This window comes from Athalia rosae, chromosome 4 (assembly GCF_917208135.1).
Source record: "Athalia rosae chromosome 4, iyAthRosa1.1, whole genome shotgun sequence".
NCBI lineage: Eukaryota > Metazoa > Arthropoda > Insecta > Hymenoptera > Athaliidae > Athalia > Athalia rosae.
In genome coordinates this window covers 1,577,721-1,592,979 of record NC_064029.1, presented here as the reverse complement: position 1 = coordinate 1,592,979, position 15,259 = coordinate 1,577,721, and the positions used below count along the sequence as shown (strand labels likewise).

Genomic DNA, 15,259 nt, shown 5'->3' with positions numbered 1-15,259 from the left:
TATCGATGAATGAATGACGGAGATCGGGTGTGACAGCGAAAGAGATTCTCATGTCGCTAATGCGGAGAATTATAAAATCAGAATCTGAAACAGGAATTCCCACTTGGAACTTCAATGAAGAGCAGGTTTGCTTTCATACGTTTCGTTGCTATTTGATAACGTGTACGCATATTGTAGAAACGTACGACGAATTGTAGTTATTTATTTTGAATGAATTTTTTTTTTTTAACAGCAAATTAACATATTTCAGTCATCAAAGATTTTTTAAATTTCTGGATGCACCAACAATGCGTCAGCCCTACTTTTTTTTAGTTATTCTCATTAATTGACCTACAGGCGACGAGCATTCTTGCAAGTCGACGACCTCGTCCAAAACCTGTATCATGGAAATTTTAAGGTCAATTAAACTGGAAGCTGTGCCATTTCGAGTCCCCTGCAGTTGAGCTGCTTATCCAGCTTCTCAAGGTGCAAGATTTCGAAACCACTGGGCATCGATGATCGAGTTTTGCCCGGAGCCGATCTCTCGTGTAGCAATCCACCCGATCCCCGACATTAACGTGCGATTGGTTTTCAAATTATTCCGCAACGCATAGATCCGCCAATGAACAGAAAGTGGTTTCTTCTCCCGGTGTGCTTAAAACTAAGCTGGATAATATTTCTTCTTCGTATACTCCATGTGTTATACGTGCATCGTACAAAGGTGCAATGCAGCATTACTCTCACCATCAAGCCTCGCAGTTTTCAGTGTAGTTGTTTCAACCAGTGAACGTTTACATTACGTATAGTGTTACACGACACTCGCAGTTCTACGTTCACAGAATAAACGTTCACACATACTCTGCTGACCATTATATCGATCCGACGTATAGTAGCGATTTGTACCTGCCGGCGTAAGCATGGTAAGTTAACATTCCGATTATACTTCAGAGAATCTGTACAGAATTGAAAAAAAAAATATATAGGAAATTTATAAAAATGGGATATTATGTGATATAAGAGCGGTTGCTATACTACAGCATGGGGAAAGACTTTCTAATTTATACCAGTTTGTATAATGGAGTTATCTAAGTTACTCGTAACTTTAACTAAATCAGATTACAAGCAGGGATGGGGTGCGACAAATAGTTATATAGAAGATAACGATGTGAGATAATGGAATCGATCTGATTATTCTATAAAATAAAATAAATCAGTACGCGCACTTGAATTAATTATCGCACGTGCGGTGCATACAATTCGATCTAAATTCTTTTACCGCATTCAACATTACCTGTTGCTCGAGGAGTTTATATAGGTAAGCGAGTTATTGTAAATTCAAATTATGAAACATGATCTTCGCAAGGTCGCTACTTGAGGTCCATGGATGCTAGTGGTTACCTAGGCTACTTCAAAATTCTCGGGTGTACAGTTGATATCCAGCCGTTGAATCATGAGCATGAGATTAAGTTTATTCCCCATACGTATGTAGTAGCTGTTCTTTGTATATCATTCAGTCTCTTCAAGGGTGTATGATAACATAATAGGCGATTGGCAAAAATTATAATGGTGGTATTTATAATTCGTAAATTGTATTGTATGATGAATTTTCTATCGTGAAAAGTTATACTGAAAAGTAAATAATTTTACAGACTCAGACTACCTCTGAAAGTACCGTAGTCGATTTATCGGTAGTTGACTTTGATCGTCCGATAAATTATTTGACAAGCGAAATACGTTACAACGAAGAAGTAAATCGCGAAAAAAATTCAAATGACTGCATAGTGAATCTCACCTCACCCAAGCCCGCACCTGTCGATCAAGTCAACAGTCCTCAATGTGAGTATTTAATTCTTACGCTCGTTAGCTCCTAAATATTTAATCTCACGAAACGTGAGCTTAAACGCAGCAAAAAATATAACAACCAGATAACTTTAAGATAGTGGAAATGTGATTAACCCGTAATTAATTAACATGTCGATTGTAATATCGATATTATGCAAAATCGGCAATTCTTTGCGCTACTGATACAATTATAATGTAAATTTGATGCCTCAGCAGTGAATCAAGTTACCCCCGCGAAAGAAATATCTACCACAAAATTCATTCTATTATATTAAAATGATTAATTTGTGGGAGATACTGAAATTTAATTGTTTCAATTTGAAGTCAACGAACTCTGCGGTTGTATAATAATACTCGTAGTCTCATTGAATAGCTAAAAATGAATATAGTAAAAGTACACTCTCTCTCTCTATTTATATTGCACGCAGATGATCTGTCGATATTCAACTTTTGCGCCTTCAGGCGATATCCCTAATACACCTAATACAGTTAGTGATTTTTATTCGATCGGTATGCAGATTTCGAGAATTCGCCAAGTCTTTTATTTCTCGTACAGTTTTTTCTTTCATGCATAATCAGCCTGAGAGTCGTTTAAGTTTGGTGATTCGTAACCATTCGCAAGTTCAAGGCTGCTACTTGCTATTATAGCAAATGAAATACAATTTCCGAAAACTCAGGGATGACTGCGTATTTGAATCGGTAACAATTTTTGCTAACATTTCTAAACTCAAAACTTAGCTAAATTCGCGTAGACTTGCTAAAAGGTTGTGATAGTACAAGGACTCTTGTATTCAGATACGTTAGCTTCTAACTATGGTATGAAAGAGCGTCGCTTGAACATTGAATAATCTGAGGTAGATGTGAGACCAGCAGCACGTGTGAATTCGCCGAAGATAAATTAATTTTCCTACATACATTTGAATGCCATAAATATAAAAAAAATCGGTTTAAAAAATCCGATGCGATCATCTACGAAATTCGTTACTCACATAATCGTACGGTGAAAACGCCGTACAAAATCTCGTGGAATTGAAATTATAGCAAGTGAAAGTCAAAGGTCTGTTTGAACCAGCAACCAGTCACGATCGTGTGATTTATTTGAAAAATGTTATCCAACCGGTGTTCATCTCAAACGAGAAACTGATCATAAGGTAGGTATACGCAAAAGGTAGGTAAGTATGAACCATACAACTAATTCAGCCTGTTCAATTTTCACAAATTTTTCATCCACTTTCTGTCCAAGGGAAGAAATAAATCCATATCCAAACGTCGAGTAAGAATCGGTAACTTCATGGGGGCTGGGAAGCTTCTGATTATTAAAAGAAAAAAGTTCAAATTATACAGACGTAATACGAGGAGACTTCATAACTGACAAAGACCAAATAGAGTTTACGCAGTAATTTAGTTCAACTTCTACGTATGTACAGATGTTGATATAGCCTCCGTTCTCACAGGCATAAATAATCTTTTTTCATTCCTTTTTTTACTTATTCTTTTCTGCTCGAGGCGTAAATTGTTGGTATTCTGACTTGCACCTGACAGGGTGTTTTTCAAACCTGTTTTATTTACTTGACAACCAAAAAGAGTGACTTGGAATTTTCAAGGATTTTTCCGATACGTCGCTCCTGATTTACGGTGCACGTTTATCAGATTAATCGTATCATCGATCATTGAGCGAGGTGCGAAATAATTTTAACTACAAATATCCGATCTTGGAGGACGTATGTATACTTCATACAATTCGACTACGAGCAGATAATTCTGTAAAGTGTAAAAACGAAACACCTCTATACTTAGTTCGGTACAAATAACATTTTCAATTCAATTTTTATTAATCGAACGAAGTCTTTTATTTTTTCTACAAGTTTTTATGTTTCTCTTCGATAACCCTATAAATTTGAGAGAATGTTTTCAACTCGAACATCTCTACACGCATAGCCGGATGACTGGAAGTCTCCGTGTTGTAATTTTCGTAAACGCGGGATACAAGCAAACGCGTCACATCGTTTGTGATTAATAATTATTAAAAACATTATACACGAAGCTATCTATTAAACGTGTATGTTAATATATAACCGACAACTTTTTACAGGGCTTACGTAAAATGCGTGGTATAAATGTATTAATTCTTTATTAAAGGCGTATGAAATTTTCGCATCTGCAATATCATTGGGAATTTCAATTTTGATATCGCAAACCTTGAGTTATTTTTTTGGCACTGAGAATTACAGTTATATCTCAATATAAAATGTCGATAAAACATCATTTGTCGCATCCAATCGGTGCGAGCAATGTGATCCGTAGCAGCTCAACTGCATACGTCGAAAGGTCACGAGATGCTGTAAAGATTTCGGTGGAATCATCTCTTTCTGACCGTGACCGTTCTCGCCAGAATCACAATGGTGAGATACTCACCTTGAAAATTAACTTCATTTCACTCGCTTAATTTTTCTCTTTCGAACAAAATTTCACATTATACTATACTCACCATAACTATAACAAGAATCTATGCAGCTATACAAATAGTGAAAAACGTTATATTTTATTTTGTTGGAGAAATAATAATCTGTTCCCTTCCTTCACGTGGATACATATCTCTATCGTTTACAACTATGTAATTAAATCCAAGTTGGTAAAACGTAGTAATACGAAACACTGCGCGAACATAGGTATATCGCGCTGTATTATCAATTAGTTGAAGAGGCCTGGGGCAATTTAAGCGTTGGTCGTGGTGCTGAGAAGCGATTAGACTTATTTTTTTTTCTTCTTCTCTTATTACTTTATGGCATTATATTGTGTCTACATGTGGAGAAGTACGTGGCCCTGGCCTTTGCCCGAGATAGATAGAATATATACACCTGAATCGGTGATACTGTTAAATTACCGAAAATTACACCGTAGTTTCACAATAATTTATATTAACTCTTCGTATCGTCGTGCAATAAAGAAGAATGCTAATTGACATTGACAACACGTGCATGTGCTATAAATACACGTGAATGTTTCACCAAGGCGATCGATGAAATTTCGTTAATTTTCTTTCATTTGTAGAATCTTTATCGGCATCACGTATGTAGATGCGTAAATGATTCAGCCCCTTGAAAAAATTGTTTATTACCTCGATACAATCTTCATGTTTTTTATTTTTTTATTTTTCACGCTGTAAAACGTTGTGCGTATTTAATTCAATTGAAACGAGGAACTCAAGGATCAAGTGGTTATAATTAGCTATGTTTCACAAAATTCATGCATTTACACTGTGCCTCATAAGCGTGTTCTGCAGAGAATGAGAATAAAAAAAAACAAAAAAAAACGAATGAATAATTGCATACCAATTTTATTTAACTGCAGATGGAAACTTGACAACATCTAACTATGGAGATGTAAGTTCTTCAGTTTCCTTAAATAGAATCAAATCTCATAACGAAAAAAATTGTGAAAGTATATAGACTAGTAGATTTAATTTTTCAGCTTATACAGAGATTACGAGCCACATTTTATACCGGAAAAACTCGCCCGTTGGAGTGGAGGAAGACGCAATTGAAGGCGCTTTTAAAAATGATAGATGAAAATTTGCCAGAACTTCATGCTGCACTCACAGCCGACTTGGGACGAGTGTGCAAAGCTGTTTTTAGTCGCATAATAATTTTACATATTATATATTCACACTGTTCTTTCGTAAAAGATAAAAAAAAAAAACTTCATTTCAGTGCAAAAATGAAAATAACATCTTGGAGTTCACGTTCATAAATAATGCGACTTCAGAAATGCTCGCTCACTTAGCAGAATGGTCAGCCCCTGAAATGGTACTCTAACTTTTTCCCTCTTGAATTATTAGCTCACGTTGTCGTTGATCATTGTTGATTTATTTTAGGCACCCAGGAGTCTCGCGACCATGTTTGACTCGCTGAAAATTTTCAACGATCCCTACGGTGTTGTGCTTGTAATGGGAACGTGGAATTTCCCCCTTCAGCTTTCGCTGATTCCGATGATGGGCGCACTGGCTGCCGGAAACTGCGTTGTTCTCAAACCTTCGGAAGTGGCCCAGGCAACTGCGAAAGTTATAGCACAATTGGTACCGAAATACATTGACAATGTGAGCTTGAAAATCGATTTTCGATTATTGCAGAAGAAATTGTGATATGAGGTTGTTATAAATCGTAAGAAAATCGATGATTTAAATTTAGGAATGCTGTAAAGTGCTTTTGGGAGGGATTCCCGAAACAACAGAGCTGTTGAAGCAAAGATTTGATTATATTTTTTACACCGGTTCGACACCGGTTGGTAAAATAATTCGCGAAGCTTCGAACAAATTTTTAACTCCGGTGACCCTTGAACTTGGTGGAAAAAGGTTGGCACAATTGCAGCTGCTTCCGAAGCGATTCGATGTGATAATTATAGTCCATAAACTGAATGCGTAATGCTTTTGCAAGTATAATTGATTCGAGCCTCTTCCTTTTAGTCCGGTTTACATAGACAGCTCTGCCGACATTTCGATAACTGCCAGAAGAGTTTTATGGGGTAAAATGCTGAACGCTGGACAGACTTGTATCGCTCCAGATTACATCTTGTGCACCATTGAGGTCCAGGAGTTAATTTTAAATGAGATTAGAAAAGTTATCAAGGAATGGTACGGCGATGATCCAAAAATTAGTCCATACATCGCTCGCATCATCACCGATCGTCACTTTCAGTGAGTCTTTATCTCGTAGGAAAATATTTCACCGCTCATTTTTAATATCTCCCAATTTCTCCAGACGGTTGGTTGGCTTTCTTTCTGGAAATGGTGAAATAGCCATTGGGGGCGAATCGGATGCTTCGGAAAGATATATCGCACCAACTGTACTGATTAATGTGAAACCTACGGATCCGGTTATGTGCGATGAAATATTTGGGCCGATTTTGCCAGTAGTCACCATATCCAACGTTTACAAGGCCGTAGAATTTATTAATAGTCGGTAAGATTGTGATTAAGGAACCCGCGATTACGAAATAAAACGTAGAGTTACGGCGTTCTCTTGCTTATTATGCTGCAGGGAAAAGCCACTCGCGTTCTACATATTTAGCAAGATAAAAGATGACGTGGATTTCATTTTGGAGAACACAAGTTCCGGTGGCGTCTGCGTTAACGAAGCAGTTTTACAGGTTGCAGGTATAAATTCTGAACATGCGTCTTTATTACATTGAAAATTTATTCGACACATCATTTCCGCATTTTCCAATTCAGGTATTTATCATAGAATCCGTATCATTACATCGACTTGAACCATTCTAAAAATGGGTGTTTCTATATGCCTATCCAATTAGAAAGCGGGACCTTAGCCACTTTCTTTCGACTATCAAATATCACACTGGCCAAGATAGTCTTTATTTTCTAACTGACCATATATCTGCTTAATTTCCCATCGTTTTAAACTTTCGTAATAACCCTGAAAGAAATTGTATGATTCAATCATTCAGTTGAAACGCTCCCATTTGGCGGAGTAGGTGCATCTGGCATGGGGTCTTATCATGGAAAGTACACTTTTGATGCATTCGTGCATAAGAAAAGTGCGATCATAAAATCGTTTAATGGAATGATAGAAGCAGTCGGTTCGTAAGTGTCGATTTGTCATCGGTTTTCTTAATTTCTTTTCATTTTTTTCAAGAGTTCGTTATATAAGCCTCATATTCTTTCAGAGTTCGATACCCTCCTAATACGGATTTGAAAACTAGATTATTGTTAATGTCGCTGAGAGGGCTACCAGAGATTCCAGGTTCAAAATATCTGCCCTACGTTCTGGTGTTTGTGCTTGGATTTTTTTCTTCAATTGGATTTCAAGAGGCACTGAAGGCAAGCATTATTAAAGAAACTTTGAGGATTCATATTGGCTCGTACAGATACGTAACAACGGAATTTTATCTCAAAGATCGCCAGATTCGATTTCAGAACACTTAAACAATCTTAAGCCTAGATATCGTGATTATGCAATTTAAAGTTTTTTTTATTTTTCAGAACTATGCTAATGGTGAAGACTGATTTTCAATGAAAAAAGTATAATCAACAATGGAACGTCAATTAACCTTTGCAACTTATTAATTTCAATTTAACGTGTTTATCGTTGGATTGCACGTAATTAAAATTCTTGACCTGTAAATATATGTTCTTATTTTATTGACTCACGAACGTGATACCGCATTAGAGCACTACAACATTTCGTATAAAAGAAAAATGAATTAAAAAATACATGGTCATCAATCACGTGCAAGAAAAAATATCGCGTTCATCGATAGCTGCTCACGTAAGAAAGTGCGAGTCATATTTATTCAAACGTATAATTCATAAATGAAAGCCCGAAAAAACGATCATAGCAGCATAGCAGTACCAATATATCTATGGCAGTACCAACGCGACCATAACGCCCTGTGTAGTATGGGTGACTGAATCCTTATTGAATTTACAATTAACTGTAATAAACGGTAATTATCTAACGCACTGTATTCTATATGTATGTATATATTTATATTTTATTACATGAACGAGTTGTACAAACTTCCTGCGAAATTACGCTCGCGTGTGGGGAAATGATTCATAATTTCTCCTTTTCAGCGAGTTGCACATGATTAGATGTTTACATCTAGTTTTGACTACAATTATTCGAATTTAATTCCATAAATTGTGGAATAATATCGCGTTGTAGGACCAGCTTCCGATTGTCGTCCACAACAAATTTTTTTCGAAATATTCGTCGAGCGAACGTAATATGGTGAAGAAATAAGTAGGTGAAGATGCAAAGATAAATGATCAGTGATGGCCTATTGTGATAATTGTTACAGATTTGAATATCGTAGAAAGAACTATGTGTTTTTATAATCATTTGGACCTGACTCGTAAATTAATCTCTGTTTATGGTATCAAGTTACGACAACGTTCACAGACCGATACGGTAATCTGGAACTACTATAGATCAAAAGCGATAAAATTTTTCGACCAATTCACACTGAATCAGGTGCATGTTAAAAACAACATTTCATTTTTCAACAAACGTTTGGATAATAACATCCTCTTGTAACTGCATACTTAACAAGGCGGTATTATTTTTGTCCTGTTGTTGGTCTTCGTTTTCATGCAAGTGATTCCAATACCATTATCAGAAGATATCTTGGATCGTGGATCCAAAGTGCAAGTGCCACGCACGAAAGGTCGGCTGGTTCGTGAGAAATAGTCGAAACTTGAAATGTTTTTGCTTCAAAAATTTCTGGCAAATAGCATACAAAGGATCAAGTGGAATATGATTGAATTATTTATGAAATCACGTATATCGCAACATGGAATATTATTACAATATAATTATCTACCGCACGTAGCTTCTGATTACTTTATGTGAACTGGACTTTGAAAGAGAGGGGGAAATCGGGTCCCATCATCTCGCTGTTACGCAGCACACAACAGTGACAAACGTCAAGCAGGGCGAGTACCGCGTTTGACAATTCACATACTCGCGTGTTGTTACTGGTGAGCGAGAGTCGTCATGTGTATAAATAATAAGTTTGACCAAACAGCTATTATCCCTCGTTTATACGTACTCCACCCATATTTTTTAGAGTCAAATTGTGCTTTGTAATTCTCGAGTGACTAACGAAAATAAGTTAACAATTTACTGAACATTTGAGGTTAACGTATTACAGTGCTGATAAGATAATCTCCCTTGTAATTTATCAGTCCATTGAACTAAGGATTATTGATAAGTGACATAAGCCCCATCAAGTGAAAGTGGAAATTAATTTTTTTACTTCTATCATACTTAACAGATTTTCGCGTACTGTCAAACCCACACTTTATTTTTTTTGTGTGTCCTGTTATTCCTTATCAGTCCTGATAAGATTCATAAATTCACTCTTGAATTACTAACGTTTTTTATTTCAATTTTTCTCGTTTCAGCTCTCGTAAACGAAAATTCAACAATGTCCAACTACGCTGATGTAAGTTCCCCATTTTTTTTTTATTAGTAGCAATTAGTGGTATCAACCGTGGTGACTTGAAGGTCTCTTCTAAAGTTTCTTGTTCTCAAGTTATCTAAAATCGATCTTCACTCATTCCAAATAAAGAATTTTTGTTTGAAATCATACAAATGACAGTGCATAAAATTCTGTCCATTTATATAGATAGCTTTTGCAAAGTTTAATCTATTAGCATTTTACTGAAGCAACTCAATTAATATTACGTGATAGCAGCAAGGATTTTGTATATCTGATGAAACATCGTGTATGAACATGTAAATGAGATGAGTGCCAAGTGAAGCCGGGATCAAGGTTCAAGATTTCCATTAAAAGACCTTTTAGTGTCAAGTATATGCTGCTCCGATTTGAATTCACCAGTAAAAGCTAAGATTTAACCATAGTGCTTCTGAGCACAGGTTGGATAAGGAGCCTTTACATTAATCTTTTGTCCAGCAAACTGTTTAATCATTATTAAAAGTCATTCATTTTTTTGCTGGAAATTTTTTGTGGGAAGTTGTAATCTTTATTTTTCAGATTGTACAAAAATCGCGTGATGCATTTTTAAGTGGCAAAACACGCCCATTGGAGTGGAGGCTGAGGCAACTGAAGGCATTTGTGCGAATGATTGATGAAAATCTATCATTGTTGCATGCAGCTCTTACAGCAGATTTGAGGCGTGTATGTAATATGTTCATGGTCATACTTTTGCCACTCTATTTGCTTCTTCTCTTTTCAAACTTACTCCTTATATTTATTACAGTGCAAGTATGAAAACGTTGTTCTGGAGTTGCAATTTACAAAAAATGAGACTTTACATATGATTGAAAACTTGAAAGAATGGACATCACCTGAAAAGGTAGTTTTTTTTAATCCTCCCAGTTAGAGCTCCTAAGCTATTTTTTACATTCAACCTGAAGTCATGCTCAATGTATCAAAATACTTTTCAGCCACCAAAAGGACTTGTCAATATTTTGGATGAGGTCAAAATATTTAAAGATCCATATGGAGTAGTGCTCGTAATAGGGGCATGGAATTATCCTATCCAACTTTCATTGGTTCCCATGATGGGTGCTATTGCTGCTGGAAACTGTGTTATCCTTAAACCTTCAGAGGTTGCTCAGTCATGTGCGAAAATAATTGCTGAATTAGTCCCAAAATATTTAGACAATGTATGTCAGAAAAATCTGTGAATTCACTTCAAGTGTACTAGTTTGAATTGGTGTTATGTACAAATTCCAATTGCCCTTTTATTTCAAGTCTGAATGTCTTAGGATTGCTGTCAAATACTATTGGGTGGTGTTAATGAGACAACAGAGCTGTTAAAGGAAAGGTTTGACTATATTTTTTACACGGGATCAACATCAGTTGGAAAAATAGTTCGAGATGCTGCCAACAAACACTTGACTCCGGTGACCCTTGAGCTTGGTGGAAAAAGGTTTATGATTACAAAATTTTTCAATACATCACATAATCTGATCGGATGCATTGAGCATAGCAGCAAGTATAACAAAGCAATTTTTTTTAGCCCAGTTTACATAGATAGCACTGCAGATATCCCTATAAGTGTCAAGCGGCTTTTGTGGGGAAAGTTTATTAATGCTGGTCAGACCTGTGTAGCTCCTGACTATGTGTTGTGTACCCCTGAAATTCAAGACAAAATTCTGCTAGAAGCAAAGAAGGTACTAAAGACATGGTATGGAGAAAACCCAAAAGAAAGCCCAGATCTTCCTCGGATCGTCAGTGATCGTCATTTTCAGTAAGTTTTTTTTATCACATTAGAAATAAAACTGTGTATGCATCTTATTGATAATAGTCTAATTTTAAAGCAATTATTCCATTTCCTAGACGTCTAGTCAGTTTCCTGTCCGGAAATGGTAAAGTGGCTATTGGCGGAGAAACAGATGCTGCTGAAAAATTCATTGCACCAACAATATTGGTTGATGTTAAAGCTACAGACCCAATCATGCGTGAGGAAATATTCGGACCAATTTTGCCAATTGTTACCATTTCCAATGCCTATGAAGCTATTAAGTTCGTGAATAGCCGGTAAGTTTCAAGTTTTTGCTTAACATTATAGCTCCAAAGAAGTAGTGCAATAGTAAATTTCAACATTTGAATTTTGAATACTTTGTTGATTTTTCTTCTTACTCAGTTGAAGTTTTTATTGTACGGTATATAATTAGCTAGGAGCGAGTTAAATTTTATTTTTTATATTTAGCCCATCCCCTCTCACCTTGTACCTATTCTGCAAGGACAAAAAAATTCAAGATTTATTGATAGGTCAGACGCAGAGTGGTAGTCTTTGCGTTAATGATGTGGTGGTGCAATTTGCTGGTGAGTGCGGAATAGCTGCAAGTCTGGGCAAATGTCCACACTTATTTTCGGGAATTGGTTCTCTCTGTTGATTTCCATAAAATATAAAAATTAGCAAATTACTCGGTAGTACACTACAGGGATTCTCAGCTTTCGTAATTTCTTATCTCTCTTTATGGGTGAGATGTACTACATGCAAAACTGTACAAAGTTTCAGCTAACGAATCCTTCAATCGTGCATGTCTTGAATCTTGTACAAATCAAATCCAACCATCTTGTATTATATTAACAGATTGGTTGCAACAAGTTACAGGGGCATGTTTTTTTTTTCATTTAGTTGGGAGTAAGCATACGAATTATTTCAGATGTTTTTTTCCTAAGTTATTCTTTTTATGAGTATGACTGATCTTATTTAATTTCCATTTCCATTGTGTTGTATGAGGTTCTTACAGTGTTCAAAGCATCTCATTGTATTGTTTATATCTCTGTATATGAAAAGGACTTGAATGATAACAGTTTTTCTCGATTGCATTGTGTGGTGCAGGGAGAAGCCATTGGCGATGTATATATTTAGCGACAATAAAGCAGATGTGTCTTTGATTTTGGAAAACACAAGTAGCGGTGGTGTCTGTGTGAACGAAACTGTCTTACACCTTGCAGGTATTAAAATTATTCTCAAAATCTATCACGGCCTAGGGGTCATTTTCTACAGTCATTCATCCAGGCATGCTAGTTTTATATTACTGGATTCTTTCTTTTCACTTTTCTTCTACTTTGTTTGATTTGGGGAGAATCTTTGATTTCACACTGTATTAAATTTCATCTTATTCATACATATCTTCGATTCTCAATATTTTATTTTTCACTAACAATAACGAGTATCACTAACTATTAGACTATCTTGTGATTTAGTTGAAACATTGCCATTTGGCGGAGTTGGAAGCTCTGGTATGGGAAACTACCATGGAAAGTACACTTTTGATACATTTGTGCACAAAAAAGGTGCTCTTATAAAATCATTCAATGGTTTGGGAGAAGCCATCTCGTCGTGAGTATAAATATTATCATTTATCTTCAATACTATTCTTCTAATGTTTTGACATATTTTTATTACCATGATGATTTCAGCTGTCGCTATCCTCCCTACACAGACAACAAGCTCAAACTGCTCAACTTTTTGACGGCAAAGAGGCCAGATATCCCTGGAATAAAATACTTGCCCCATGCTATAATGTTTGGCTTAGGAATTCTTGTTACTATTGGTTTTAAAGCAGCTCTCAAGGTACATTCTATCAAGTCTCCGCAAATTTAAACCGTTACATTATTCAATGATGATATAGGACTAATCATTATGTATCATCAAATTCATGCGCACTCATCCGAATAACAGTGATTTTTTTTTTCTGTCGTTATTGCAGTATTATGATAGTTTATTATACTTAGTAGGTGAGATATCTCTATACTCTTCATGTAATTGTGATTTCATTTTATCCTCTACATTTTCATTTTGTTAAATTTTCTAACTTTATCAAAATGAAAAATGCGAGCAATAAAATTCATTAGCAAGTCATCAATAACTTGAAACGAGTAGCGCGACAATTATACAGTCAGTCTTATAGTTACTTAGACATGGTTTCTGCGACTACCATCAGTCTTCCAATTGAAAATGAGTATTGATTCTTCCCGGTGCGTTTTGTGGCATTAAAAAAATCAGCGATATTTTCCCAAAAATCAAAGTACTACGTTGACCTCTATACATGACGCTCATGTCTTCCAAAATGAAATTTCGAAAGTCTATTATTCGCTAACGCAGATGAAAGTTCTAAGAATGTACGATACATGCGTGTATAAATTTCTATGCGTTACACTCCCGGATAGCTTTAACGTACATACATTGTATACGCACAACTTGCCATCAGGACGGTTTTCTATAGTATTAAGGTACATTATACACAAACATACTTTTGTTCGAGACAAATCTCACGGTCACATCATTCAAGAACTGTAACTATTGTGATAATAAATTTCCTCGTATTCAAAATGTACATCATTCAGTTTGATACTGTGACCAGCGACCTTTCACCCTTTTTAATTTCGAAATTCATAATCCATACCGCGGGACTTATCATTAACAGCAACAGATCATTAAGGTGGACGGTAGAAGTTACGTTGTTCCAACCTTGCAGACCTCTAACTTATCCGCAAATGTACATTTATTTTCAGCACTACAGCGGTGATGAAGAATAAATTTATCATCGAAGAAGCAGCGTTCTTTACTCGTGGTTAGCTATATTCCTAATATTTACGGATTATTCAACGAGTAACTCGACCTCGTTTCTAAGGCTCTCACAATCGTACGCACTCTCACGTGAAAAGACTAGTATTTTTGATACTATAAAGGATTATACCAAAATATTTCGCCTTCTCTTATACCCACAATCATGTTACACGGATGCTAATATATCGACGAAAAATTACAAAATGCGGAGTCCGATTCCAATCGATCGTTCCATCTCATAAATATGAGATGTGAATGCATGGTATCTGTTCTCTTTTTTCATCAAAGAACAACCAATTGTATGAGCAACATCATAAAACCGATTGATTCTTCATTGAAATGACACGTTGTTATCGTGTAATATTATTTTACACTATTTTATTCGTATGTATTAAGTGAAATTTATTTGTCTATTCTTTTAATTTGTTATAGGTCTTTGTAATTTTTCATTTGATAATTAACCGAATGTACATATATACATATATTTTATGCTATGAACTTTACCGTTCACCACATCACAAAATTACTGTAACTTTCATTATTTAAGTATATTTAATTATCGACGGATGAAATAATACGATCGTTGTAATAATGATTTGTACCCTGGTCAAATTTTCTGTTATTGTTATTATTATTATTATTAATATTATTATTATTAATATTGTTGCTATTATTTTCTTGAATGATTTCTGGAACGGGCTGTAAGTATAGTGAAAATTAAATTTTTTTGTTAATTTTATACTTGGATTTACCATTTATTTTTCTGCTTATCACATAAGATGAAACGGGATGATGAGATGAGTACGAAATCAGAAATTATTCAAAAATAAAATCGGAAACAGAAATTATCCCTGGAGTAAAAGTAAA

At 35.5% G+C, this 15,259-nt stretch overlaps 2 protein-coding genes and 1 long non-coding RNA gene across 9 annotated transcripts; 2 read left to right on the top strand and 1 right to left on the bottom strand.

Moving 5' to 3' along the window:
* The first annotated feature begins 747 nt into the window (after positions 1 to 747).
* On the top strand, positions 748 to 15,131 carry LOC105687539 (aldehyde dehydrogenase, dimeric NADP-preferring-like). 6 transcript variants are annotated; one of them, XM_012403276.3, is made up of 13 exons: positions 748 to 899; positions 1,629 to 1,815; positions 9,743 to 9,783; positions 10,336 to 10,479; positions 10,562 to 10,657; positions 10,749 to 10,970; positions 11,073 to 11,236; positions 11,327 to 11,557; positions 11,647 to 11,847; positions 12,659 to 12,774; positions 13,027 to 13,162; positions 13,243 to 13,396; positions 14,338 to 15,131. In XM_012403276.3, exons 1-13 carry the CDS (start codon positions 897 to 899, stop codon positions 14,359 to 14,361), a joined length of 1,719 nt encoding a protein of 572 aa, XP_012258699.3. In that variant the 5' UTR covers positions 748 to 896; the 3' UTR covers positions 14,362 to 15,131. The 6 variants fall into 6 exon arrangements, with proteins under 6 accessions (XP_012258699.3, XP_020708937.2, XP_012258698.3 ...); XM_020853278.2 differs by lacking the exon at positions 748 to 899 and adding an exon at positions 1,405 to 1,545; XM_012403275.3 differs by lacking the exons at positions 748 to 899; positions 12,659 to 12,774 and adding exons at positions 1,409 to 1,548; positions 12,020 to 12,135.
* LOC125500633 lies at positions 3,669 to 4,379 on the bottom strand. The gene is made up of 2 exons (XR_007278055.1): positions 4,237 to 4,379; positions 3,669 to 4,160 (listed from the first exon to the last, which is right to left on the bottom strand). It is a non-coding gene; the product is annotated as an uncharacterized LOC125500633 (long non-coding RNA).
* On the top strand, positions 4,000 to 7,958 carry LOC105687538 (aldehyde dehydrogenase, dimeric NADP-preferring-like). Of its 2 annotated transcripts, XM_020853275.2 has the most exons (12): positions 4,000 to 4,223; positions 5,173 to 5,204; positions 5,293 to 5,436; positions 5,532 to 5,627; positions 5,696 to 5,917; positions 6,009 to 6,172; positions 6,284 to 6,514; positions 6,579 to 6,779; positions 6,858 to 6,973; positions 7,282 to 7,417; positions 7,501 to 7,654; positions 7,817 to 7,958. In XM_020853275.2, exons 1-12 carry the CDS (start codon positions 4,070 to 4,072, stop codon positions 7,838 to 7,840), a joined length of 1,674 nt encoding a protein of 557 aa, XP_020708934.2. In that variant the 5' UTR covers positions 4,000 to 4,069; the 3' UTR covers positions 7,841 to 7,958. The 2 variants fall into 2 exon arrangements, with proteins under 2 accessions (XP_020708934.2, XP_048510031.1); XM_048654074.1 differs by lacking the exon at positions 5,173 to 5,204 and having other exon boundaries at positions 4,206 to 4,223.
* Positions 15,132 to 15,259: the final 128 nt, after the last annotated feature.